The following is a 24,698-nucleotide window of genomic DNA, read 5'->3' on the forward strand; positions in this document are numbered from 1 at the left end:
GAATAGCTTAAAAGAGGAGTGAAAGGCGTTCCGACGAGGTGGGACGTGGTTGGTAGGAACCGGGGTTTGGGTTGTGGGATCATTTGTCCCACAACTCAAATCCTGTTTGGCCTCTCCAGTCCCGTTCCAGACTCGCCTCGCTCTTTGCTGGATCCTTAGTACAGGATATGTCTAGGCACTGCCTCGGTATCCCATTTTCTACCCCTATCGCACTCCCCGTTCTGCCTTCACCCCCCACCCCACTCTAGATTTCAGTCCTACCTCTCGAGTCCCCATCTCACTCTTCACGCACTATCCTGGCCTCCCCTTCTATCTTAGTTCTCTCCACCCCACCCCCTCTGCCCTTCACTTGGCTCCCCCTTCGCGCCCCCTAGCTGAGTCCCTGGGGGCCCACGTTGGGGGGGGGGGGGAACCGTCACAGCAGCTGCCGCCGTCTTCTCGTCCGCCACAAACTTTCACAAAGCGGCGGTGTCCGGCCTCATCAATCTCCATTAATAATAGTTGGTTGGGCCGCGGGGGGCGGGATGGGTGGGGGGAGGGCGGGCAGGCGGGGGTCCCGGGGGCCGGGCAGGCCGAGGGGCTGGGAACAGGCTCTGCGGAGTGATCGGGGGAGCCGGGCGGCGGCGGGCGGGCGGGCTGGCGGGCGGAGGGAGGAAGTGAAGCGTAATTTGAAGAAGATGGATGAGTCCGGAGGGCGACACCCCCAGCCCGCACGCCCGCCCCCTCCCTCCTTATGAGAGCGAGCGAGCGGCGGCGCCCGAGCCACACTGCGCCGAGCCCGCTCCCCGCAGTCACCTCCGGCCCAGGAAAAGAGGGAGGGAGGGACGGAGGGGAGGGATCCCGCCCGCCCGCCCCTCGGGGCGCAGGAGCCTGGGGGCGCCGGGCACGGGAGCTGCGCCCCAGGAGGGCGTAGCAAGCAGAGGTGGGGCCCCGAGCTAGGGCGCACGGCGCTGCCCGAGTTAGTGGCGGCGGCGGGCTGCCCGGGGGCGCCCTAGGTGGCCTCAGCTCGGGGCGCGATGCAGAGACCCGGAGGCGGCAGCGGAGCTGGAGGCAGCGGCGGGGGCAGCGGTGGGAGCCAGGGTACTGCCTTCTCCATCGACTCCCTCATCGGGCCTCCCCCGCCGCGTTCGGGCCACTTGCTATACACTGGCTACCCCATGTTCATGCCCTATCGACCGCTGGTCCTGCCTCAGGCTCTGGCCCCCGCGCCCCTGCCCGCAGGCCTCCCGCCACTCGCACCGCTTGCCTCCTTCGCTGGCCGCCTCACTAACACCTTCTGCGCCGGGCTGGGTCAGGCCGTGCCATCCATGGTGGCGCTCACCACCGCACTGCCCAGCTTCGCGGAACCCCCCGACGCCTTCTACGGTCCCCCGGAGCTGGCTGCCTCCCGCAACAATCCGGAGCCCGGCGGCCGGCGCCCAGAGAGCGGTCTGGAGCCCGATGAGCTGCCGCCGACCAGAGAGAAAGTAGCAGAGCCCACCCCACCGCCTCCTCCGCCGGCGCCGCACTTCTCCGAGACTTTCCCAAGTCTGACTGGTAAGGTCTCCTGGCCGGCCCATGCACCTTCAGATATATGGCAACCCTGGATCGGCATCCCAGCCCCTGACCCGAGATTCCTGTCTTGGGCCCCAAATTAGCCAAGTTCCTCATAATCGGTCCGCAGGTCTTCACTCCCACAAACACACTCTCTAATCCCCAGATACCAACTCCCATAACAGCCCCGACGTCCATCCCCTCACCTTTCCTTCCCCTAGGAAGCGACGTCCCAGCCGCCTGCCAACCCCTTCCCTCCCGCGCCCGACCTGAAGCTCAGCCCCGCCCCAACCCAACCTTCTTTTCCTCCATTCACCCCCCCCACCCCCCTCACCCCGGTCCCTCAGCCCACCCCAGTCTCTGGAATAGAGCAGCTTAAGTGAAGGGTTCCGCTGGTCCACGGTGGGAAACCTGGGAAGAGATCGGAGTGTGTGGGCATAGTTCGAATTCGAACCCTAGGGGAGGGGTTTGGGGGGAAATTGGGAATGGCGGTTTCAGGGTTTCGGGGTGTGGTTGGAATTGACCCAGAGAAAGGAGTTCCTTGGGGTGGAGAAGTAAAAGGAGAAACCCTGGACGGTGCCTGATTGTTACCGGAGAAGCCCAAAATTTCCCCGCCTTGTCGAGCGGGAAGCAGATAAAGCTGGGCTCGACTGGCCGCGAGGAGCTGGGCTCGGCGGGAGGAACCCACTGGGCTTGAATCAAGCAAAACCGATCGGACTTCGGAAGGGGTGTTAGGTCTGGGGTTTGGAATTGTTGAGAATCTAGATTAGATATCGGAGTGATGCTCAGCGAGTTTGGGTGAGCCTCGGAGCATAGAGATTATGAGGTCCGCCACCAATGACTCAGAACGCAATGGGCGCCCCTCGGGATGTGGTACGAACCCATTGCCCAGCCTCCACCAGCCTCTGGCCCTGCGCTCTCTCCTAGACTTTGCTCCTAGTCTGTCTTCAAACCAGGGCTTGGAACTGTGAGAGCTGGGGGCCAGGGGACCACACTGCGGGGAGCAGACTAGAGGATTGGTAGAACAGGGGACATGAGAATCCTCCTTCTTTGCCCACCCTCTGCGAAGACAGGGTTTAATAGGCGCCACTTCTCTCTGCTCTCCCAGCTTTTCCAGCAGGACCACAGGAAGGGCTGGTGCTGCATTCCTTCTGGCTGGGAGAGGAACAAGGGACCCGGCTCTCAGTGCCTGGGGAAGTCAGGGAAGCGTAGTTGGGCCTTCAACTTTCTGGCAGTAGGACTGGGGGAGGGGGCATTGTTAAGTAGAGGAGCTGCATACTTGGCGAAGAGAAATTATAGTCTGATTGTCCCGAGGTGACCAAAGATGGGGAGAAAGTGTCGAACAGCGGTGCAGACTTGGAAGTGGTGGCCAGGGTGGTCGTGAGGGAGAGGTTACGGAGCAGTCCTGGGGTGGGATCAGGGGAAGAGCAGGATGTCCCAAGGGATGCTGAGATGCCTCGGGTGAAATGAAACTAAATTAAGTCAGAGGTAAAGGAGTGAAACTGCCCAGGCAAGGAAGTTACAGGCTAGTGATCTGTTGAACAGGAAGATCAGAAAGAGTCCACTCTAGCAGGGCTGAGGGCAGCACTGAGGGCAGCACTGCTCCACACCAGAGGAAAGTCAGCAACTTCTTTCTCTTCTTTCCCCAGCCCTCCTTCCCTCCCCCTCCCTTCCCTCTAGCCGTGGTTCCGACTCTAATCTATGATTTGGGCTTTTTTCTGGCAACAGATGTCACTGACTGCAACCAGACTCAGGAAACAAACGGAGCAAAGGGGAGGATAGGGAAGGGCTGGGTTGAAATAAGTGAAATTGCTATTGGAATTATGTGTCGGTTTGGAGAGGAGAATATTTTAGGATTGGCGGGAAACAGGTTTCTGCAAATATTTCAAAGGAATTTTGGGGCCGGATGAAGGAGAGACATGACTTCTATAAAAATATTGGGCAAAAAAGAGTCCCATTGGGGAACTGATAGTCAAAAGAGAAATGTTTGTACTGGGAGAATGGGGAGAGAAGGAAAGGGGTGGGAGAAAATCCCCACACTAGAAGTAGCATGAGGTAGAGCAAGACTGGAGTGGTGTAAACATGAGACTTCTGTCCAGAGCTGTAAACTGTGTGTGTGCGCTGGAAGGGAAAACAGTCTTGTATTGGGAGGAATGGGGAGGAGACCTCCCTCAGGGAGGAATGGGAAGGTGGGAAATTTCTCCTGAGATCAAATGTTTCTGCAGGGAGCATTTCAGGAGAGTGATGGACACAACTCCGACTGGGGAATGATGGATGTCAGTGGTTTGCTTTGGGACTGCTGGAGGAGAATAGCTTGCCTTGGAGGTGAGCAGGAGAGATGTTTCAGTGAGAATATGGAAAGATAAGCAGGCAAAATCAGGAGGTTCTTTTCTCTGAGTGAATAGAGAGCATTTCCATGACTGATGGGAGAGAAAGAGTAGAAAGAGAGCTTAGTATGGGAAGTGAAGGGGCTTGAGGTCTGTGCTGTGTGGATGGGGAGGGGGGAGAGGCAGGACTCAGAATCCTGGGAGAAAGATCAGTATTGGGAGACAATAGAAGTTGAATCTACTGAGAAGAGACATTTCTGTATTTGAAGTGATCTCAGAGCAAAAACTGTCTTGGGAATGATGGAAGAGAAAGTCCTGTATTAGGGGAAGGGGATGCAATGGGTCTGGATCAGCAGTGATGGGAAGATGGTCCAATATTGGGGGAAGTAAGTGAGAGACCTTGTAATTGGAGATGCTGGGAAACAGAATTTGCTGGAGATTGTAGGAGACAGTACTTTTCTCCAGAAGTGATGGAGAAGAGTAGAAATGTTTTGGGATTTGTCTGGGTCAGGAAAACAATCGTATTGGGAAGAATAAAGGAAAACACTGATGTACCAGAAGTAATGGAGTAAAGCATGTACTGAGGGGAATAGATTGAAAAGAATTCTATCTTTGGAGAAGAGAATGAAGGGGGTGACTGTGGAGAGGACTCGGTGCTTTGATCTCTGCCCCCCTGCCCCCAATGCAAAACTCTTCCTTCTCACTCTTAGTACAAAGCCATGGGAAAGAGAGAGAGGCTGGGTAGTGGTGAAGACAGAGCTCTGTTGTGGGAGTGATGGGGAGGAGGCAATTCTGCATTGGGATGGATAGAGGGTCCTTAGTGTATCAGGAGTAATGAGGAGGGAGCTCTGAGAAATAGTTGTATTGGTGATGGGGTAAAAGGCTGTGTATGTGCCTAAGAGAAATCTCTGTAATTAAATGAACATCTATTAAATACCTCCTATGTGCAAGGCAATGTGCCAGGTTCTAGGAATACAAAGATGACAAATGACCCAGTTCTCATCCTTAATGATTCACAATCTAGTAGGGCAGGGGAAAAGACATTCACAAGAAGTATGAAAAAGTTAGAATGTGATCAATGTATAGGAAAGGTCACACATGAGAGATTTCTGGGGGAGGAGGGATCAGGTAAAGTTTTATGAAGGAGTTGGCACCTGCAAGTGATAGAAGAGGACTTTGTAGTGTGAATGTCATGATAGAAAGTTCCATAGTAGAAGTGATGCGGGAGAGAATGGCATATTGGGAAAAATGATGCAGAGATTCCACTTGGAGCAGAGGAGAACTTTATATTGGAAATGATTGGGTAGACAACCCTATCCAAGGAGTGATGGGGGCAGCTCTCCTGAGAGCAATAAGATAAAAACTGAGTGATATGGTGGGGGTGGGGAGGGAATTGATGCACTAGAAGTAATGGGAGAGAAAGAGAGGTCAGTACTGTGAGAGATGAAGAGAGAAGCACTTGTACTTGGAGTGATGGAGAGAAAAGCGCTAAGAATTGGGAGATAGAGAGTGAGAGATGATAATGGAAATAACATAGGAGGCATCAACATAGTGGAAATCATTGAGCAGAAAGGTAAACTGGAAGTGGTTTGGTGAAGAGAGATCTGACTATACAGGGAATGATGGGGAATACAACTCTGTGTTGGGACTGATGAGGAACATGCCTTCTTATAGAAAATAATGGAAGACAGGGGACATACATAAGAAACCAGATGGGCTTTGGGGGAGCATGATGTTTACATTTCAAATGTTGTGAGATCAACACCACACTGGGCTGTGCAGTTAGGGGGCATTTTAGATGACCACCAATTGATTCACTGTTTGGGTACCAATTGTGACTATCAGAACGTGATTTTTAGTTACCGGAGAGAAACAGGGAATGCTAAAGTGATATGCAATCAGCAAAAGAATTCTATTGATACTACTGAGGACTGATGCTTTCCTGGGAATGATATTGATCAGAGAATTCTTTCCAAGGGGCTTCAGAAAGGAGCCCTTTCAGCATTGAACAGTAGTAGAAAACTCTCCCGCTGAGGGTGATGGGAAAGTGAAAGCTCAGATAGCATGATATAAATCAGGAGTTCTTAACCGGGGATCTGGGAATTCCCAAGGTGTCCATGGTTATATTTCAGAGGACCATTGAATTTTGATGGAAAAAGAAACCCACATGTTTATTTTTGCTAACCTCTAATTGAAATACAGCATTTCTCCGTAATTTAAAAGCATTATTAAAAAGGGGTACATAAACTTCACTAGGCTGCCAACCAAAGAGGTCTATGACACATAGAAAGAGTTAAGAACTCTTGCTATAAGGCAAATACCTCAATTCTGGTACTGATTCTGCTACTAACTAGCTATATGATCTTGGGCAAATCGTGTAACCTCTCTGGGACTAGTTTCCTAGTTTCCTCATCTATAAAACAAGAGAGAGAAGGCTGGATGATTTCTAAGTTTCCTTCCAGATCCATAGACTAAAATGGATCTATGCTTTTGAAATAATAGCTTGAGGAAAATATTTTGTACTGGGAGTGTCAGGAAGGGGAATATTAAAAACGAGGCAGTCCAGTATAATGGAAAGAGTATTGGGCTTGGAGACAGGGAATATGGACTTGAGAGTCTCATCTTTGATATTTATTTACTGGGTGACCATAAACAAATTTGCCATTTTTGAACTTCAGTTTCCTCATCTCTAAAATGGGAACAAGAACACTTTTAGTGTTTATCTCTCAAGATGTACTGATGATTACTTGAGATGATGTATGTAAAGCCCTTGGGAATCTCTAAAGCCCTATATACATGTCAGCTATTATTAATAATGAGGTAGAGGCTTCAGTGATGGTATTGCAGTGAAAGGACTATTTGAGAGGCCAGAGGGATGAGGAAGAGAGCTCCTTCTTTGCAGCAGCAAAGGGGAAAGAAGTCCTATATGCCAAAAGGAATCAGGAAGTTCAAGTTTTTCTTTTGGTAATAGTAGAGGAGAGCTCTCTGAAGAAAGGATGATTTAGCTCTACTAGGAATGGAGGCGGAAATATGTAGAGAAGAAGTTGGGAAGAGGATGATGGAGGAGAAGAACATGCTTGTATTCAAAGTGGAAAGCATGAGTTATGCTGGTTACAATGGGAGAAGAACAAAGCGGATATAGAGGGGAGAAGATAACATATAGTGAATGTAGTGTGAGGAATGGTTCCCCCTAGAAGTTACAGGATAGAATTACATCACAGATTGTGTTCGTTCTTCATTTTTGAAGAGGGCCATGACATCAGAGAAATGATGACATGACTTGCAGTTGACTTTGATTTGAGTGAGGGAGGGCTGTGCAAGGTCACCAGCCTCACTTCTCCTCCAGAGCCATCTGGATCCAGTGATCAGATATTCATCAGGAAGACTGGAGATGGCCCAGGATGCAATGGGGGACCTCAGGGCTTTTAGGCTAAGGCCTTCTCAGGTACTCACTTAAAGTGAGGTCTGGGATAGAATTATGTAATGGAAGCAGAGATAAGTTGCTATGAAAGTGAATGGAGCTAGATGTGTTGGCACATGTGTAATCTGTACTATTGGGGAAGCTGAGGCTGATGGATAGCTTGATTTCAAGGGTTCTGAATTTTTTGTTCTTCAGTTTTTTCAGTCATGTCTAACTCTTTGTGACTCCATTTGGTTGTTGTTTTGGGGTTTTTTTGGCAAAGATACTGGAGTGGTTTGCTATTTCCTTCTCTGGTTCATTCTACCAATGAAGAAACTGAAGCAAATGGAGTTCGGTGACTTACCCAAGGTCACACTGCTAAGGAGGCCATATTTGAATTCAGACTGATGAGTCTTCTTGACTCCTGGCCTGGCACTTTATGTATTGTGCCACCTAGGTTGCTCCATAGGATTAAAAGCCCATTAGGTGTCCAAAATAAGTCTGATATCATATGACAAGCCCTCAGGAGCAGGGTTCATCAGGCTTCCTAAGGAAGGGTGAACTATCCCAGGTCAAAGGTTCTATGGCAATCAGCAATGAGATCAAACCTACAAGTAGAACTGCACTTCCGGGTTAGGAAGGAAGGAGGAATGGAGGAAAAGTAGAAGGAAGCAAGGAAGGAAGAAAGGGAGAGAGGGAGGAAAAGTATGAAGGAGGAAGGAAAGAAGGAAGGAAGAAAAAAGCAAATGAGACTAGGAGAGAATAGAAGTATTTGTGTTCAGACTGAAGTATAATTCATTGAATATTCAAAAATATTGAGGTGATTAATTAAATAAATAAACATTAACATATTGAATAAATCAAAGGCAAATCTCTTCACTGGCCTGGAACTCTGTTTTTCATATGTAAACTTAGAGAATTAGAGCAGGCTATTACTAAGATCCCTTTCGGCTAGCTCCAAATCCTATGATCTCATGTTTATTGAATGTAATGTAAGGAAAAGTAATATGGCTTGCTATAGGTATTTTGTCTCTTTTCTCCTTTAACAAAATTTTATCAAATAGGTGGATGTATGGAGAAGAGGAGATAAGTATAATGATGGAAAGGTACCGGGAATATTGGGTTTAAAGAGATCTCTGTCCTGGGAGCCATAAGGGAGAGGATTTTGAATTGGGAGTTGTTAGGAAGCAATCAAGCTTAATAGGAGAAAAAGACTAAACCAACAGCTATGGAAAGGACAGAAAGCTCTGTGGGAGAAATTGAAAGGAGACAGCTTTCATCTGGAAGCAGTGGCAAAATTTTGATGCTCTGGGAGGAAGGAAATGGAAATTATACTGGAAGCGATGGGAAGGGCAGACCTTTGTACTTCTAGTGATGATGAACAAGGTCAGTAATGGCAGTGAGAAGGAGAGAATTCCATATTAGAAGGAGAAAATGAATGAGAGTTTCATTTTCTTCTCATTGTAGCTAGAAATATGATCATGTTAGAAGTTAGGAATTAAGAGTAATCTGGCAAGACTGATGTGCTGCAAGTAGTTAGAAGAGGTACTCATATCGGGAGTAGCAGAAAACTGACTTAGATTGGGAGCTTGAGATAGAATGACAGAGTGGGGGGAATGAAAAAGATCCAGCCATCCTGGTACTGGATGAGAAGATGCCTCTAGGTAGGCAAAACCATGGACTGGCACCCAGATGCTGCCATCATGTTACTATTCTATAATAATAATTATAGCAACCACAGTCACAATAATAATATGGATACATCTTTATGGTACTTTAGTATTTGTAAAGGACTTTACATAAGCCTCACAACAACTCTGAGAGTAGGTGCTATTATTATCCTTATTTTACAGATGAAGGAATGTGGGAGGGAGGCTGAGAAAAGTTAAGTGACCACATTAAGCTTCCAGGGCTAATAGGTGCTGTGTCTTCTTTTCCCTTGCCCCATCATTTATTATCTGCACCAAGATGTGAATAAATCTCTTTATCCCTTAGTTCAATCAAGACAGGCTTAGGGGATAGGCGGTGGGGTGAGGAGGATTTCCATCAAAGCTTTACTGGATAGATAAGGGAAAAGGAAAATAAGAGAAAAAAACAAACAACTGAGCATAGATATGAGGGGACCAGTTAACTACCTGCTGAATTTCAGCATAATGAAAAATATCCAAAACAACAATAATAATAGTATTTATTTAGTGCTTTAGGGCTTGGAAAGGACTGTAATATAGTTTCTCGTTTGATCCTCATTACAATCCATTCTCTAAGGTAGGTACTATTATCAACCTCTTTTACAGATGAAGAAACTGAGGCTGTGAGAGGTTAAGTGACAAGTCTAGGATCATACAACTGTTCAGTGTGTGAGGCAGGATTCAAATTCAGATCTTCTTGACTCCAAGTCCAATGCTCTATCAGCTATGCCACTGAGCTGTAGTAAATAGATAGGAAGACATATAGACACATTCCCGTCTAAAGTGTTTGTCTTCTGAAAGATGTCTTGTGCAGGTAGGAGAGGGATTCCTGATTGATTATGAGGCTTTCCGGATGTTCCTTTTCCAGGAAGACATCTCTCTCACTGATCACATTGCACACGGGGATACTACAGAACCGCCTTATTGAGATCCACACTTATTGAAAGTTACCTAGCAAATTGCACTGAAAAATCCAAGTGGCTGAATTTGAGGAGCAGAAAAAGCTTGTCTGAAAATAACTGTAGTCCCATAAAAACAACCAACAGAACTTAAAGGGGCAGATTGCCTCTCACCTCTAGTCTGAACCTTAACTGAGTTGAGTATTGTCTTGAGTGAACGTGGTAATGCCCTCTCCTGTCTGAAATATTCCTCCTCCTGGTCTTAGGGGTGGCTGAGTGGTGCAATGAATAGAGTACAGGACCTGGAGCCAGGAAGACCTGAGTTTAAATCCAGTCTGATATGGTTTTCATGAATGGGCTCTACAGAGCCCATCAGAGTATAGCACTAAGGCTGTGTGGTGGAGTGGTCTGAGCTTTACACCTGGAGTGAGAAGTTCTGGGTTCAAATCCTGCCTCTAGCGCTCCTTAGCCATTTCAATCAAATTTCTCTGGACCTCAATGCCTTCATTTGTAAAATGAGAGTAATAATATGTGCCCTACCTCAGGGCTGTTGTGAGAAAAGTGAACCTTAAAATGTTATTGAAATAAGTTTGTTTTTTTTTTTAAAGAAATAAGTTCTTATTAAGGATGGTTTTGTCCTTAGGGGAAACTTAGATTCATCACCTTCTGCTCTAACTAGCACTGACACCTAATTTAGCTACAGCCTCTTTTGGAGGCTGCCATTATTCCTGGTTTACCTCCAGCATGATTACTGCTTGCCTGCACCCCAAACCACCTTCATTTCCTTTCCCATTTCAAGACTCATAGCCTCCTGTTGGATCTCCCACTAAATTTCGTTTCTGGTCTTGGGATATGGCTAGTTGTCAGCCCATTGGTAGAACTAAGGGGATGGACAGACTTTGGGCCCAATAAACATTTACCTCTTTCCTGGTCCCAGTTGTTCTGTCTGTTTAATGACTCAGGCTCAGGTGCTTTCAAGGTGCTTTCTAGAATCCCACAATGTCACCTGGACTTCACACATACTGTCCAGTAATAACACCAACTAAGAAGAAAAAGGTCATTTTGTCATAAACTGATCATGGGGGGAAATCTGTGCTGTCAAAGATGGAGCAGAGAGGAACAAAATGGGAGTGATCTATAAAAAAAATCCTGCAGTAGATGTGTGGGGTATGTGACTCTGCCCAGTGAGTGATAGAGAACAGAGCAATGGGCAGAGGAATCTGGGTCATGAGGAAGGACTGAGACTGATAGGGGGTGATGAGTGACAGATCACTTCACTGTGAATCTCAGAAGAGAGACAGAGAGATGGAGAGATAAACAGAGACAGAGAGGAGAACGAAAGACAGAAAGGAGAGAGACACAGAGACATACACACACACAGAGAGAGAGAGAGAGAGAGAGAGAGAGAGGAGGGGGTGGAGTAGAGGAAGCAGTGTTATTGCAGTGAGGAGAGAGAAGTCCTAGAAGTGATGAAAGAGTTATAAATATTCTGGAAGGGATGGGGAAAAAACAAATTATGAATGATCAAGAGAACTCTATAGCCAGTTGTGCAAACTTGGACAAATCATATCCACTCTTTGGGCCTCAGTTTCCATTTCTGTAAAATGAAGGAGTTGGACCAGATCATCTCTAAGACACCTAGCTGTAACATTCTAGGATTCTACCTTGATTAGCAAGGTCTTTGGTGACAAATTTCTTGAACAAAGTTGTCCTGTGCCTGGAGGAGTGCACCAGAAAAGTGGAGAAAGTTGATAAATAGGGTGTCATGGAAGTGAGATCAGGCTTTAAAGTTGTTCAGAGAAGTTGTTTTTCAATCTCTAGCCCTTTGCCTATTAGTTGGGTGACCTCAAATAGGTTTCTTCTCTTGGCCTCATTTTTCTCATCTATAAAATGAAGGTTTTGGATTAAATAATCTTTAACATTGCTTCCAGTTTTAAATCCCCTGAGTCCTGGTCTTGGTATTGGATTGGGAGAAGCAGTAGTACTGATAGAATTCAATTTGGCTTAACGAAAATTAAGTGGCCACTATGAGCCAGGGCTGGCAATACAAAGACGGAAATGATTAGAGCTTTGGTTATTTGGCAGAATATGTACAGGGATAAATAAATCCTACCTTATGCATCATACAAAAGAACTTCAGAAGGAAGAAAGTGTTAATAAATAGGGAAATAAATATATTTTTGAACAAGATAGCCCCAGGTTTCTTCAACTGAGATGGGACCCTACTATGATGCTTCACACGGACCCCTCATTCTGTGTGCTTTTGTAGAATTGAGGTACTTATCATTCCTAGAAAGAAAAGAGTATCTCATAGGGAGTTGATAAGACTATGGGGATGATGCTACAGGATCTCCTTCTTCAACTGGAAGAGAAGGACCTAATACCTTCTTGATCTATGACCAAGAGAAAATCCTTGCTTTTATTCATTCAATAAACATTTATTGATCACCTACACTGTACGAGGCAGGGGGAGGGAAATAGATAAACAGAGCTTACTATAACTTCAAAAGATTCTCTATGAGAATGCCTTCTTATGCTTTGTTTATTTCCATCACAGGTGGTGAAGTTTCCAACAATATGCCATTAAAATATATCCTTTTCAATTCCAGAGATCTTATACTATTCTGGAATTAGATGGAGAATAATGGTTGAGAGAGTTCTTTTTTTTCCAATTGCAAATCACAAAAATGAAAGGACTCTACTGGAGTAAAAAGGATGGTTCTTATCAACAATAATACTGCAGAAACCTCAGGTCGATAGAGACAGGGATGGCCCTAAGAAAAACTACAAAGTAGATAGAGTTAGATCTGGATCTATTCCACTTTCCTTTTCGTGCCTCTTTCCCCACTCTTAGCCTCATCTCAATCCTGAGTGATCTTGCCACCATTACGCTCTTTGAAAAGAAATTTCTCTTAGAAAAGACAGATATCCTTATGGAATCCCTCAGATTCCCTAACTAGCTACCCTTCTCTCTTCTTTTACTCAAATCAAATCTCCTTCTCCAGGCCCAGTCTGGATTTTAATAGGTTTTCAGAGGCAAGCAAGTTGATTAAACTCATTCTCACTAAAATGTGAAAGTCCTCCCAAGGTTATTTGCATTTTTAAAGAGGAAAGGTTTGTCATACAGTCTGAAGTTAAGCTAGATCTGTGATTCTTTTGAATTCACAAAATAGAGCAAGGAATTTCAGATAGAACTAAGGAGAGACTCTTACTACTTTCCTTTACTCTTAGATGAATATTTTAATTTCTAGTTACACCAAAAAGGATGAAAGAGACAACTACATACCATGCAATCAGTGTTAGCATGGAAAAAAGCACCATACTGGGCCTGTTGGAGAGAGTTGTCCTGGGAGTGATTAGGAGAGACATTAATACAGTGTGAACCATTCAGTGGAGAGAGCTCGGTAATGAAGAGAAGGAAGGGGAACAATGAAGATGGGACAGAGTTCTATAGGCAAATGATGAGAAGACAGCTCTTTATTGGAATTAATGTGTGTGTATGGATGGGAGGGGAGGAGTGAAGTTTAAACTGGTTATTATGGAGGTGAAGGGTCCACATTGCAAAGGATGAGCTTAAAACTTCTTTAGGGGAAAGATACCTTTATGGCACATTCAGCAGAAGAAAGAATTGTTATGAGCACAGAGAGAGAGAGAGAGAGAGAGAGAGAGAGAGAGAGAGAGAGAGTACTGGAGACTACAAATGAAGGAGAAAGCACCTCTGTCCTTGGTGTGAGGAGGAAGAGAAGTTGTATTGAAAGAAATGGAGTGATGAGATCGAGTGGTATCAACAAACAGGATTGGAGTTATAGAGATGAAGTAGCTAGCTCTGAGAAAGCATCTGCTCTCCTGGCTTTCATTCTGCAGGTGGAGAAAAAGCCTGACAAGGGAAGGGATTTGCCCAAAGTCACACTGTTTATAAGGGCAAAGGTGGACCTGGAACCCAAGTTCTCTAGAGACAGAATTTGTTCTGCCAATCATGCTGCTTAAGAAATGATGAGAGAAACCATATCTGCACAGGAGCTCCATGATCTTGGATGCATGGGACCTGAGGTAAAATCTTGGCTCTGTCACTTCATCTTTAAATTCTCTGAGCCTCAGTTTCTCCATCTGTAAGATGGGGGGATAGGACTTGGTAACTGTAAGAGTTCTTTTGAGTTTTAGGGCTATGTCCAGTGGTCATGGGATGAGTTAGTTTTCATCATCCCATAATGGGAGAGTTAACCAGCACATAGAAAATGAAGTTCTTGAAATATGAAAGTTCAGTAAGGTCCCTTACTAAAAGTGATGACAATGATTTCTCTGGGAAAGACAAGGGAGATAAGGAGGTGCAGGTTGAGATATCTGAGGAGGATGAATTGTTGATGCTGAAATTTCTGGAGGAACCTGAATCTTTGCTGAAAGTGATAAGGGGATGCTGGGAAAAGAGACTTTTTTTTTTTTGAGAATAATGGGAAGGGAGTATGGCCTGGTGGAAAAGGCACAGAAGAGCTCAGGAGACCTAGGTCCTTTCACTAAGCTGTGTAATTTAGACAAGTCCCTTAACTTTCCTGTGCCTCAGTTTCTTTATCTTACAACTGGGAATAATACTAGCTGTTCTACTTACTTTATGGAGTTGCTTTCAGAGCTGCTGCAGGCAGTGTGGTATAGAAGGATGAGCACTGTGATCAGATTCAAATTGAAGTCTTACTATTTAATAGCTGTGTGAGCTTGGGCAAGTCATTGAAATGGTCTATGCCTCAATTTCTTTGTAGTGACAGTTATAAGGATGGATGATGCAACTTTGATAGGAGACCAGGGATGGGGAAATGGGGATGAAAGATTCAGGTAAACTCTGACAACCAGAACAATGAGAGAGGGAGAGGGCAAGCCAGGATTAGACCAGACCATCTCTAAGGTCCTTTCCCATTCTAACCTTGTGAATAAAATGAGATAGTAGTTAAGAAGAAATTCAAGGAAGAAGAAAGCTGCAACAGAAGGAAGGATTTTCTTGGTGTAGTGGACAGAGCTGGTCTATGAGCCAGGAAAGTCTGAATTCAAATTCCACTCCAGATATGTACTGGATATGTGGACTTGATGAAGTTACATAATCTCTCAGTGCCCCAAGCAACTCCTTAAGACTTATAAATTGCAGAGCAGTGTCAATCTACATTGAGTGTCCTCAACTGAAGTCGCCATTGCCAATGAAATCAGAGGTCTGGACAAGAAACTCTCATTAAGTCAATGGACTCAAATTTAGAGACTATCTCTAAAATGCTAACATAGAAATATTAAGTTTTCTGAATAGGTATTATGGAATAGAAAGAGTTCTTCTGACGGGAAATACTTGGGGGCATGTAGGAGAACATGGGGCTCTGTAATGGGGGAGGACAAGGAGACAGGATTTTGAACTGGGAATAATGGAGAGAAAACTTGCTATATTGACTCAGAGGGTAAAACCCATCACTGGTAGACCTGAAAAGAGTAATGGATGGAATGGAGAAAGATCTCTATGCTATACCTAAAATTGATGGGAGTGAGTGACATGGAAATATGGGCATGGTGGTGAGAATTGCATCCTGGAAGGGAGCTTGTCATTGTAAATGATAGGAAGGAATGCTCTTTAGTGAATAGCACAGGGAAAGAAGTCTGTCCCAGAAATGATATGAAAGCAAAAATTCTGAAAGGGCAATGAAGGAGGATAATCTATTCATTATGAATGATGGTTGCATTGGTTTTTGTTGTTTTGGGTACTGGTATTGATGAGGAAGGAAATTTGAATGGAGAGATCCATTTGCCAGAATGGGAGGGAAGAAGAGAGAATTTTTCTCTGAGTGAAGGGAAGTCATAGGGCAGCGTCCTTGGGAATAGTAGGCAAAACTTTGAGAAGAGGAAGGAATCCTTTCTGCCACTGCTAGGAAAGACTGTGCAATAAGTATAGGTCTGGAAGGTTTGGGTTGGAGAGTGATAGGCAGGTGTCATGGGAGCCAGAACTGTAGTATTTGGGGGCAAAGAGGGGCAGTACAAGGGATGAGTTCCAGGCACTGGGAATCTAAAGTGATTCTCTCCGCTCTCCCAGTGTTTCCCGCTTCTGCAGCGCAAGTCCATCATCCCGTGTGGCCAGAGCTGTGGAATGCCCCCACGTCAGATCGTGCCAGGCAGTTGTCTTCTGTCCTGTTGGAGATCATCCACCATGGATTCCTTGACCCTTGGTTACCTTTCCCGCCTGACCTCACCCATCAATGAGAAGAGGTCTATCTGTACCTTGAAGCTGCTTCTCCTCCCTCCCCCCTCTTCAGTTGTAGGCAGCTGAGCAGATCTTGATGTGCTGGGAGCATCTCTCTACAGTACTTGGGGAGCATGAAGTGGAGTCATTTTTTTTGCCAAGAATCCCACAGGAAACTTGGATCTGGATTCACATTTTATATCTCACAGGGCATGGCCTCTTGGTGTCAGGAGAGCAGCATCTAGCAGAAGTCCAGATGAACACTGGACATGACCAGTAACAATCCAGACCTATACTCATCCCTCTCTCACCTTATAATTGGACTTCTCTTTCTCAATATTCAGTCCCTAGGATTCATCTATAGGAAGCAAGCTTGTGCTCAACATATTGTCTTTCTACCAAAATCTTTATATACGAAGGATGGTGTACCTCTTACAAACCAATCTCATTCTAGGACTGGGCTGGGTCTATTCAAGATGTCCCATCAACTAGGAATTCTACAAGAAACAAACAAGTTGGAACTTAGACACTCCAGGCCAATACCTTGAAGACTTCCAAACTTGACCAAATATGTCCCCATAAAGAGTATCAACAAAACTTAGGGAACCCCAGTGTGATTTTACCAGTCCTAAGAAGCTTTACCCAGGTGATAGCTGAAGGATGGCCTTCATTCCTGTCTTTCATAAGACCCTGCCTTTACTTGATTGGAAGAAGAGTCAATTCAGACCTTGACTGATGTCATCAGATCTCAGTCTGCATGTCTGTGAAGAAGACAACATCACTTCCCAACCTCTAATCTGATAATCGAGATTTCCTATCAGGATGACAATGACTCTTATGGCCAGAGGCATAGGTTCCCCCTTTCATGGTTCCTATTAGAACCCTTATACTTGGAAGATGGTATCTTGGAAAGAAAACACGGAACTCCTATGAGCTCATGTGGAACAGTGTGAGTGGCTAGAATTTCCTTATCCCTCTGCTCTAAGACCCAAGGGCCATCTCCAGCCACCCTGATCTACATCTTGCCACTGCACCCAGATGGCTCTGGAGCTGAAAGTGAGGCTGGTGACATCGCATGGCCCTCCCTCACTTAAATCCAGTTTCTTGCAAGTCATGGCCTCATCGTCCTGATGCCACAATCCTCTTCAAGAATGAAGGACAAACAACAACCAACAGCTCTGAGACCCACATAGCTCACTGAGACAGAATGGAAAAAGCACTAGCCCTTGTATTGAAATCCTTCTTCTGGTGTTTCCTACTTGACCTTTGGCAGGTTACAACCTTACTGGGTCTCATTTTTCGCCACTGTAAAATGAAGAGGTGGACTGTTCGGCTTCTAAGGACCCTTCTAGTTGTCCAGGACTGCGTGTGTGTGTGTGTGTGTGTGTGTGTGTGTGTGTGTGTGTGTGTGTGTGTGTGTGAGAGAGAGAGAGAGAGAGACTTCCAGGGAGTTCCTTACCTGTCTGAAGCTATTCAATCAACCAACCAATATTTTTTAAGCACCTACTGTATGCCAGGCATGATGCTAAGCACTGGGAAACACAAGCACAAAAATGAGACAGATCCTGTCCTCAAGGGAGCTTACTTGCTGCGGAGCAACCTGAGAGACAAGGAGAAAGAAGAAAGAATAAAATAAGCCTGGGACTGGATGAGGAACTCCATCTGGGAAAGGGAGAATGAACTCTTTGAAGCCAAAAGGTTAGGGGGATACAATACAGAGGTATCTGTGAATGGAATAACAGAGGTTTTATTTGTCTGGGGAAAAGGAGCTGGCATGAATGAAGCCCTTTTGACCAGTCCATTGTCTGGAGTCAACAGGAAAGAACGTTGGGAAAGAAGAGACCCAGATTCTAGTTCTGACTTTGCCAGTGACTTGGATTTGTGATTTTAGGCAAATTGTTTCATTTCTTTGAGGTTTTGTTAGTTTACTCATCTGTAAAATGGGTTTGGATTAGATTATCTGGAGGGTAGCCCTGACTTTCTATGATTTCACACTCCAATCATACCAGTATTTTTTTAAATAAAGCATCACAAGATTTCCCCTAAACTAACTATTCCTCCAGATTTTGATCAAATCTCTCCCTCCCATATACCTATCCTTTTCATTTTCCCAAAACACTTTCTCTTTTCCCAATCTACTTTCAGCCTGCTATTTTGCCTTTTGCCCCCCCACAGCCCAATTTCCCTCATTGGCCCACTCTCTGCTACTTGCCTGCCTTCTCTATGCTCTCTTCTCCCCACTCTCCACCCGTACACCTTTCTTTACCTGCCCCATGATACCACACCCATTATCATTTGTATCCTGAGTGTTAAGTCGAAGCTTTGAGGACACAGAGAAACATCCCCCCTGCTTCCTAGCCTCAGATAGAGTAGTTAGCTGGGATTTGGGGTGGGGTGATGGTGGAATTCTCTCCTCAATCATCTTCAGTTTAGATTTATTGAGCATCCCTCAGGTGGATGGAATGATACTAAGTGACTTCTCCCTGGAAGCCTTGAAATCCAGCCCCTGGGTCTTCAACAGCTGGTTCTTCAGATATCATAGATGCAGTTTGGGGCTAGATCTGACAAGTTGTTTTGTTTGATTGGCTTTTTTAAGTATAGAAGCTAGTGCTTATTTCTGTTTGTACATTACAAACAAAAACAAACACCTGGGGAGATGTACAGCCCCTCCTTTTGATGAGAGGTAAAATTGCTCCAGACTTTCACTACAAACCTGACATTTTGTTTTATAATGTGGGTTGGTCAAGAAAGGGAAGAGTGAAGGAGATGGCCAGAAGGGAAGGAGAGGGGAAACTGAGGCAGCATGGCACAGAAGAGAGTGTTCAATTGTTCATTTGCTTCTGATATTCGCTCTGCCACTTATGTGTGAACTTGGGAAAATCACTTCAATCTAGACCTCTTTCCTCCTTCGTAAAATGAGCATTGGAATAGATGGTACTAAGATAACCTTCTTTATGAAAGCAAATGAGGAAGAGGCCAAAGGGAGATGAAGCTGAAGCTGTGTTCGTAAGAATTAGTGAAAAGCCACTAAATCATTCCATCACTGTGGACTTCAGTTTCCTCCTTTGTAAAGTGAAGGAGTTGAACTAGATTCTCCAGTTCTAACATTCCTATCAGTTTACTCTTATGCCAGGTCTATGAAGAGAGGAGGCAACAGGGTGGAATAAAAGAAATCATTAGGAATCTTGGAGGCAGAGAGGAATAGGGCTAGCATTGTAGTAAAGGAGAAAGCATAGGATAAGGGGTTGGAATGGATATTGGACTCAACATGTATAAAAGTAAAGCATGAGGGCTAAGAAGATATGGGGTTGAAGGGAGTGAAAGTTCAATGCTGATGGAGAATGAGCATCTGGGATCATGGGAAGAATGGATATGGTTGTTGGTAGCTGCATGTCCCCAGGATATCAATGAGCCTGGCTAAAGAAGAGGCCCTTCCAAACTGTCTTCTGTGAAGCTTGGCTAAGGTAGAGTGGAGGGTCTGGTTGTGAGTTGTGAGTTCCTTGAGAGTGAAAGCCCTCGTATGCCTTTCTTTGTATCCTTAGTACTTATTGCAGTGTGTGTACATGATAGGCACTTAATGGATGCATATTTATTTGACTTGACTTGATATGAATTGAGGTGTCTAACAGAAAGGAGAATGTGAGAATGGCTTCCAAGGTGAAGAAGTAAGTGTAGGCTGTAGCTGTATGAGGAAATGGAGTAAATATGGCAGTTATCAGGATTGACACTGGGGCCTTAATGGGAGGTCGGGGATAGGGGAATGAGAAGGAGAGGTCAAGGCAAAATCTGACTATAAGAAAGAAGAGGACATTTATAAGATACTCATACATACCTTATTATAAAACACCTCATATAACTGGATTTGGTTTTATTGGGAGTCCAACCCCAGTGACCACATTTTAAGAGGGATATTGGAGTACCTCTTGAGGAAGTTGACCATTTAGAGATGTAGCAGTGGGGAATTTCTCTTTTTTGTGGTAGGAGGTTGAACTAGATTGGTATTTTCCAACCCCCAAAACTGTGCTTTGGAGGGGTAAAGTAACTACTTTTTCTTTTGTAGGTCACTCTTACCCTCTAGGACCTCAATAAGGCAGCTTTGGATGGCTCTAGGAGTGGGTTACCGAGAATTAGAGAAGAATCGTGTTGGGTTTGTGCATATAGGGGAAGGACGTAGGGAGGAAGAGAAGTATTTGGTGTGGAAAAAGTTCTGGATCTGCACTCGAAAGAGGTGGATTTGAATAGTGTCTCTGACACTTAGCTGTGTGAGTTGGGACAAGTTACTCAACCTTTCTGGGTCTCAGTTTCCTCATTCATAAAATTAGGTTAAGGTAGATGATCTCTGAGGCACCTTCTAGGTCTGGGTCCTATCATCTCATGAGAAGAAATCTACTTATTGTTTTGTTTTGCTTTTTAGCTTATAGGTTTTAAGAAGTTAGGGAAGTCAAAGTTCTGTGGATCACTAAAAATTTGTGGTAGACAATTGGTTGGAAATACTAGGGCTAGGATTGATCTTCAGCCCTAGGATTCTTTGATATGGACATGGTGCCTCTGTCACTATAAAATGGAAAATCTCTAGTGATGATCAACTGGCCTTCAACTCCAGATTTTGGATGGGCTTCTATTATATATCTCTCTGCCTTCCCACTCCTCCTTCACATTATTACTCATTAGCCACTTTCTGGATTACCTAGGTCCCTTTGGTTTCTCTCCTGTCATTCATTGCCTGTCACCTGCCTTTTCACCATCATTCTGCTCACTCATACTTCTAGAATAAGGTACAACAGAGTAAGCTGGAAGAAATGTTTGGTTGAAATCTTTCCAAGTTGTAGGAAATTTTGGTAAAAATCTTTGATGGAAGATTAGAAGGTTCAAACTGATTGTTAAAATAAAGTCTTAGAACCACATGTAAATGTAAAATATCCATGTTCTGTGAACAACTGGGAATCCATTAGGTTTTGCTTTCTTTTCACCAGGCTCCTTTCTGACCCCTCCCCTGATCTTAGTTCAACCTCCTCTCTACCTCCTCCTCTTCTGTCTTCCTTTTCCCAGCTTACATGCCAGGTTCAGAAAGGTCAAAACTCTGAACCTGAGCAGAAAAACAGCTATTCTGCTCTGCTTAAGCAATAGGACAAGAAATGAGGGTACTGGGAAAGAGAGGAGACACATTTCCGAGGGAAGGAGGGCAGGACTGGGACAAAGGTTGGATTGGGAGAGGATGAGAATGGGGTCAAATGGTTGGAAAAAGGAATAACTGCCCCTGTTCCAAACCCTGAAACAAGGTGGTATATGCTTAGATTCACCCTGGTCTGAATGGATCCAGTCTTCCCAGGGGAGGAACTCCCCAAAAATTGACAGGGAAGGGGTTGTCTTTTGGGAGCAGTCCTTGGCCCCTTCAGCTAGAGGATGGTGAAAATAGGGAAGGGAGATGAATGACTCTTGCCTTTCCTTGCCTCAGGCAGTAGGCAGATGATCCCCATCTTAGATAATTCAGACCTCTGAACTTTGAATTAGGAGACCTAAGTCCTGGTTCCAGGTCTAAGACTCAGAGTCGTCGATTGTAAAAGGATATAAAACAATACTTGTACTACCTGTTGCACAAGGTTGTTGTGATGAAAAGGAGAATGGATGTAAAGATCTACAAACTATAAGCAGTGTTCTGTGAATGCAAGATGCTATTGCTTTCCCTAGTGAGAAGGGAGCTATCCAGGAAAATGGAGCGGCAACCTCAGGGACCTTTCAGCCCAGATCTGCCTACCCACATTGCAAAGTGGAGTTGCCCCCTGGTTAGAAGGCAGGAAAACAAGCCTATCGAGAGAGCCTGAGCCCTGGAAGTCTGGGTTTGGAGAGGCATCATGAGCAGGAGCTGCTTTGGGGGAGAATTGGGAAAGGATATGGGAAGGGAGAGAGAATTGGGGTTGTGAGGGTGGGGAACTCAGGGGTTACACTTCTGGGAAAAGCCCTGGGCTGGGGTTCTTTCTGCAACACGTTGGCTTTTGCCCCTTCACACCTCGCCCTTACGAAATCTCTGCTGGTTAATACCTCTTTCCCTGTTTCTCTCTGTGCCTTCCCTCCCTTCCCCCTTGCCAACCTTTCCTTGCTCCCTCCTTCCAAACCTTGCCCCTTCCCGGCTGCCTGTACCACCCCCCGCTCCCCGACGCCCTGCCCTCCCTCCAACCCTTCCCGGCTCCTCGTGTCTTCCCCACCCTGTTGGTTGATCTTCTGCTCCCCGCAGCGGAGGGGAAGGTGTACAGCTCCGATGAGGAAAAGCTGGACGCGCCGTCCGGGGAGACAGCTGGCAGCGAGCCTGAAGAGGAGGGCTCGGGCGGCGGCGACAGCGAGGACGACGGCTTCCTGGACAGTGCCACCGGGGCTGCGGCGGCCCTGCTAGGGCCCAAGCCCAAGCTCAAGGGAGGCCTCGGGCCCGGGGCCTTGGACGGGCCGCCCGGAACCCCAGGAGCCTCGGCCCCCGGGGGCAAGAGCCGGCGGCGGCGCACGGCGTTCACTAGCGAGCAGCTGCTGGAGCTGGAGAAGGAGTTCCACTGTAAAAAGTACCTGAGCCTGACCGAGCGCTCGCAGATCGCCCACGCCCTCAAGCTCAGCGAGGTGCAGGTCAAAATCTGGTTCCAGAACCGCCGGGCCAAGTGGAAGCGCATCAAGGCCGGCAACGTGAGCAGCCGCTCCGGGGAGCCCGTCAGGAACCCCAAGATCGTGGTCCCCATCCCCGTGCACGTCAACAGGTTTGCCGTGCGCAGCCAGCATCAGCAGCTAGAGCAGGGGGCCCGCCCCTGAGGCTGCCCAGGGAGGGCCGACCGTCCGCACTCCCCGGCCTACTCTGGAGGACCCCGACCCGAGGCTGCAGCAGGGCGAGGATCCGGCGGCGGGGTGAGAAGCCGGCTCCGACTTGTGGGGACTCCGCCCAGAGCCCGCCCCCGGGGCACTCAGGGCTGGGGGCGGGTGGGGCTAGTTGGGGTTCCCGAAGCAGAGGAACAGTGAAGCTAAGGACCCCAGGGGCGGGCGGGCCAAGATACCTAGAAACTGAAAAGGACAGGACCTCTAAGAATGGGGACTAGCTCTGGGCAGGGTGACCAGCGCTCCCCTGGACCACCCTGCCAAGCGGATTCCCCCAGTTCCTTATTTATTTTGTGTGAAGTGTACATATGGAGCAGTATGTGTGTATATGTCTTTACGTCTGCATCCCTAGGAGGGATGGAGGAACCTCAGCCTTCAGCACTTCCACTAAGGGCAGCCCCAAGACGAAAACTATAAACTTCACAACCACCCTTTATGGAACCTTTGACTATCCAGGAACCTCAACCAAACCTACCCTCTTGTCCTTTTCCAGGTGCACTTCATTCCACTCCCATTCGCCACCCGTTGGCCCTTTATCCACCCACACTGGTCCACTTGAGTTTGGATTTCTATTCTGGAGGAGTTAATGGGTTTGAGGGTAAAGGGTTCAGCTCTCCCCCTGGCCCAGATGGAGTTTTTGGACCCTTGAGTGGCTGGCATGGGTGCGTGTGAGAGTGCGTGTGCCTAGACTGCCTCACCTTGGTCATCTGCTTCAAGTGGAGGAGTTATCCAGTCCTGTGCGACTGGGGTCTTGTCCATTGTACATTTGTGGTTTCTCCAATAAATTATTTTCTATGTAAAGGAGACAAATAGTTCTGCCATTTCTGCTGCTGGAGAACCCCAACTTTGGGTACGAAGGATGGAAGGATCACTCTTGGGACCCCATTCCCCTGGGAAATCCAACTGAATACTTCCCTCCACTACATGCATGCCCCTCATTCCAGAGGAAAGTATATAGCATGGCTGATCTATTCATGTTTTGAAAAGGGTGGTGACTGGAGTGTTTGGATAAGTGATTTGAGATGACAAAAACAGGGAATCTATTAAGTGTTTGGAGAAAAAGCTGAAGATCTGAATTGAGGAATACAACTTAAGAAGGGATGCTGAAAGGAAAATTTGGTGAGCAGTGTTAAGATGGTGAGTTTAAGAATGAGAAGGTAGTGTAGACGAAGGCAAAAATCAATGAGGCTTAAAGGTCAGATTATTGGTACAGGATGAATAACATTGAAGGTGGATACACCATCTAAAAGCTACAGTAAAGAACTGTGTATACATCAGAATTTAATAATTCCCTATACAAAAGATTTTGAGAATGTCAGGTTATGGATTAGGGAACAGACTCATCTCAGGGCAAAAGGGTGACCGAAAACTTGGTTTGAGCTGCCTTTGTGGTGAAGGCGGCTCCTTGGGAAAAGGTTTGGTGGGGGCTCAAGCTCCAACTGGATGTAGAACAAATGGGGAGGAACACTTGAGAGTTCCAAGGTCAAAAGGAAAATGATATACAGAACTGGGTTGGTCTTAAAAGATAAGAACCAATGCTTCTTCCTATTGACATATAGTCCAACCTATCAATTGAGCATATACCTTAGTCTTTATGCCACATTTGTGGAGGTTGAACCTAGAAGATCGCAAGAGAGCCAGACACCTTTCTTCAGGGGCTGTGTTGCCGAGTGTTTTGTTTCCTTGAATAGCAGGGTCAGTCAGTGGAAGAATAGAGGTTGAGGCAACCCTTCCTTGGCAGGCCATTTGTCCCATATGGTTTTGGCAGCCATGTCTCCTAGGCACGGGACTAAGACTGAC

General features: G+C 46.1%; 1 protein-coding gene across 1 annotated transcript; it reads left to right on the forward strand.

The window, feature by feature from the left end:
* Positions 1–1,005: 1,005 nt before the first annotated feature.
* GBX1 (gastrulation brain homeobox 1) lies at positions 1,006–22,925 on the forward strand. The gene is made up of 2 exons (XM_072652213.1): positions 1,006–1,536; positions 22,282–22,925. The coding sequence occupies exons 1-2, from the start codon at positions 1,017–1,019 to the stop codon at positions 22,836–22,838; spliced, it is 1,077 nt and encodes a 358-aa protein (XP_072508314.1). The 5' UTR covers positions 1,006–1,016; the 3' UTR covers positions 22,839–22,925.
* Positions 22,926–24,698: the final 1,773 nt, after the last annotated feature.

Source organism: Notamacropus eugenii, chromosome 3 (genome assembly GCF_028372415.1).
Source record: "Notamacropus eugenii isolate mMacEug1 chromosome 3, mMacEug1.pri_v2, whole genome shotgun sequence".
Classification (NCBI taxonomy): domain Eukaryota; kingdom Metazoa; phylum Chordata; class Mammalia; order Diprotodontia; family Macropodidae; genus Notamacropus; species Notamacropus eugenii.

Coding starts and splice junctions, on each gene's coding strand:
- GBX1 (XM_072652213.1), top strand. CDS start 1,017: ATGCAGAGACCCGGAGGCGGCAGCGGAGCTGGAGGCAGCGGCGGGGGC. Junction 1,537..22,281: donor GACTTTCCCAAGTCTGACTG/GTAAGGTCTCCT, acceptor TGCTCCCCGCAG/CGGAGGGGAAGGTGTACAGC.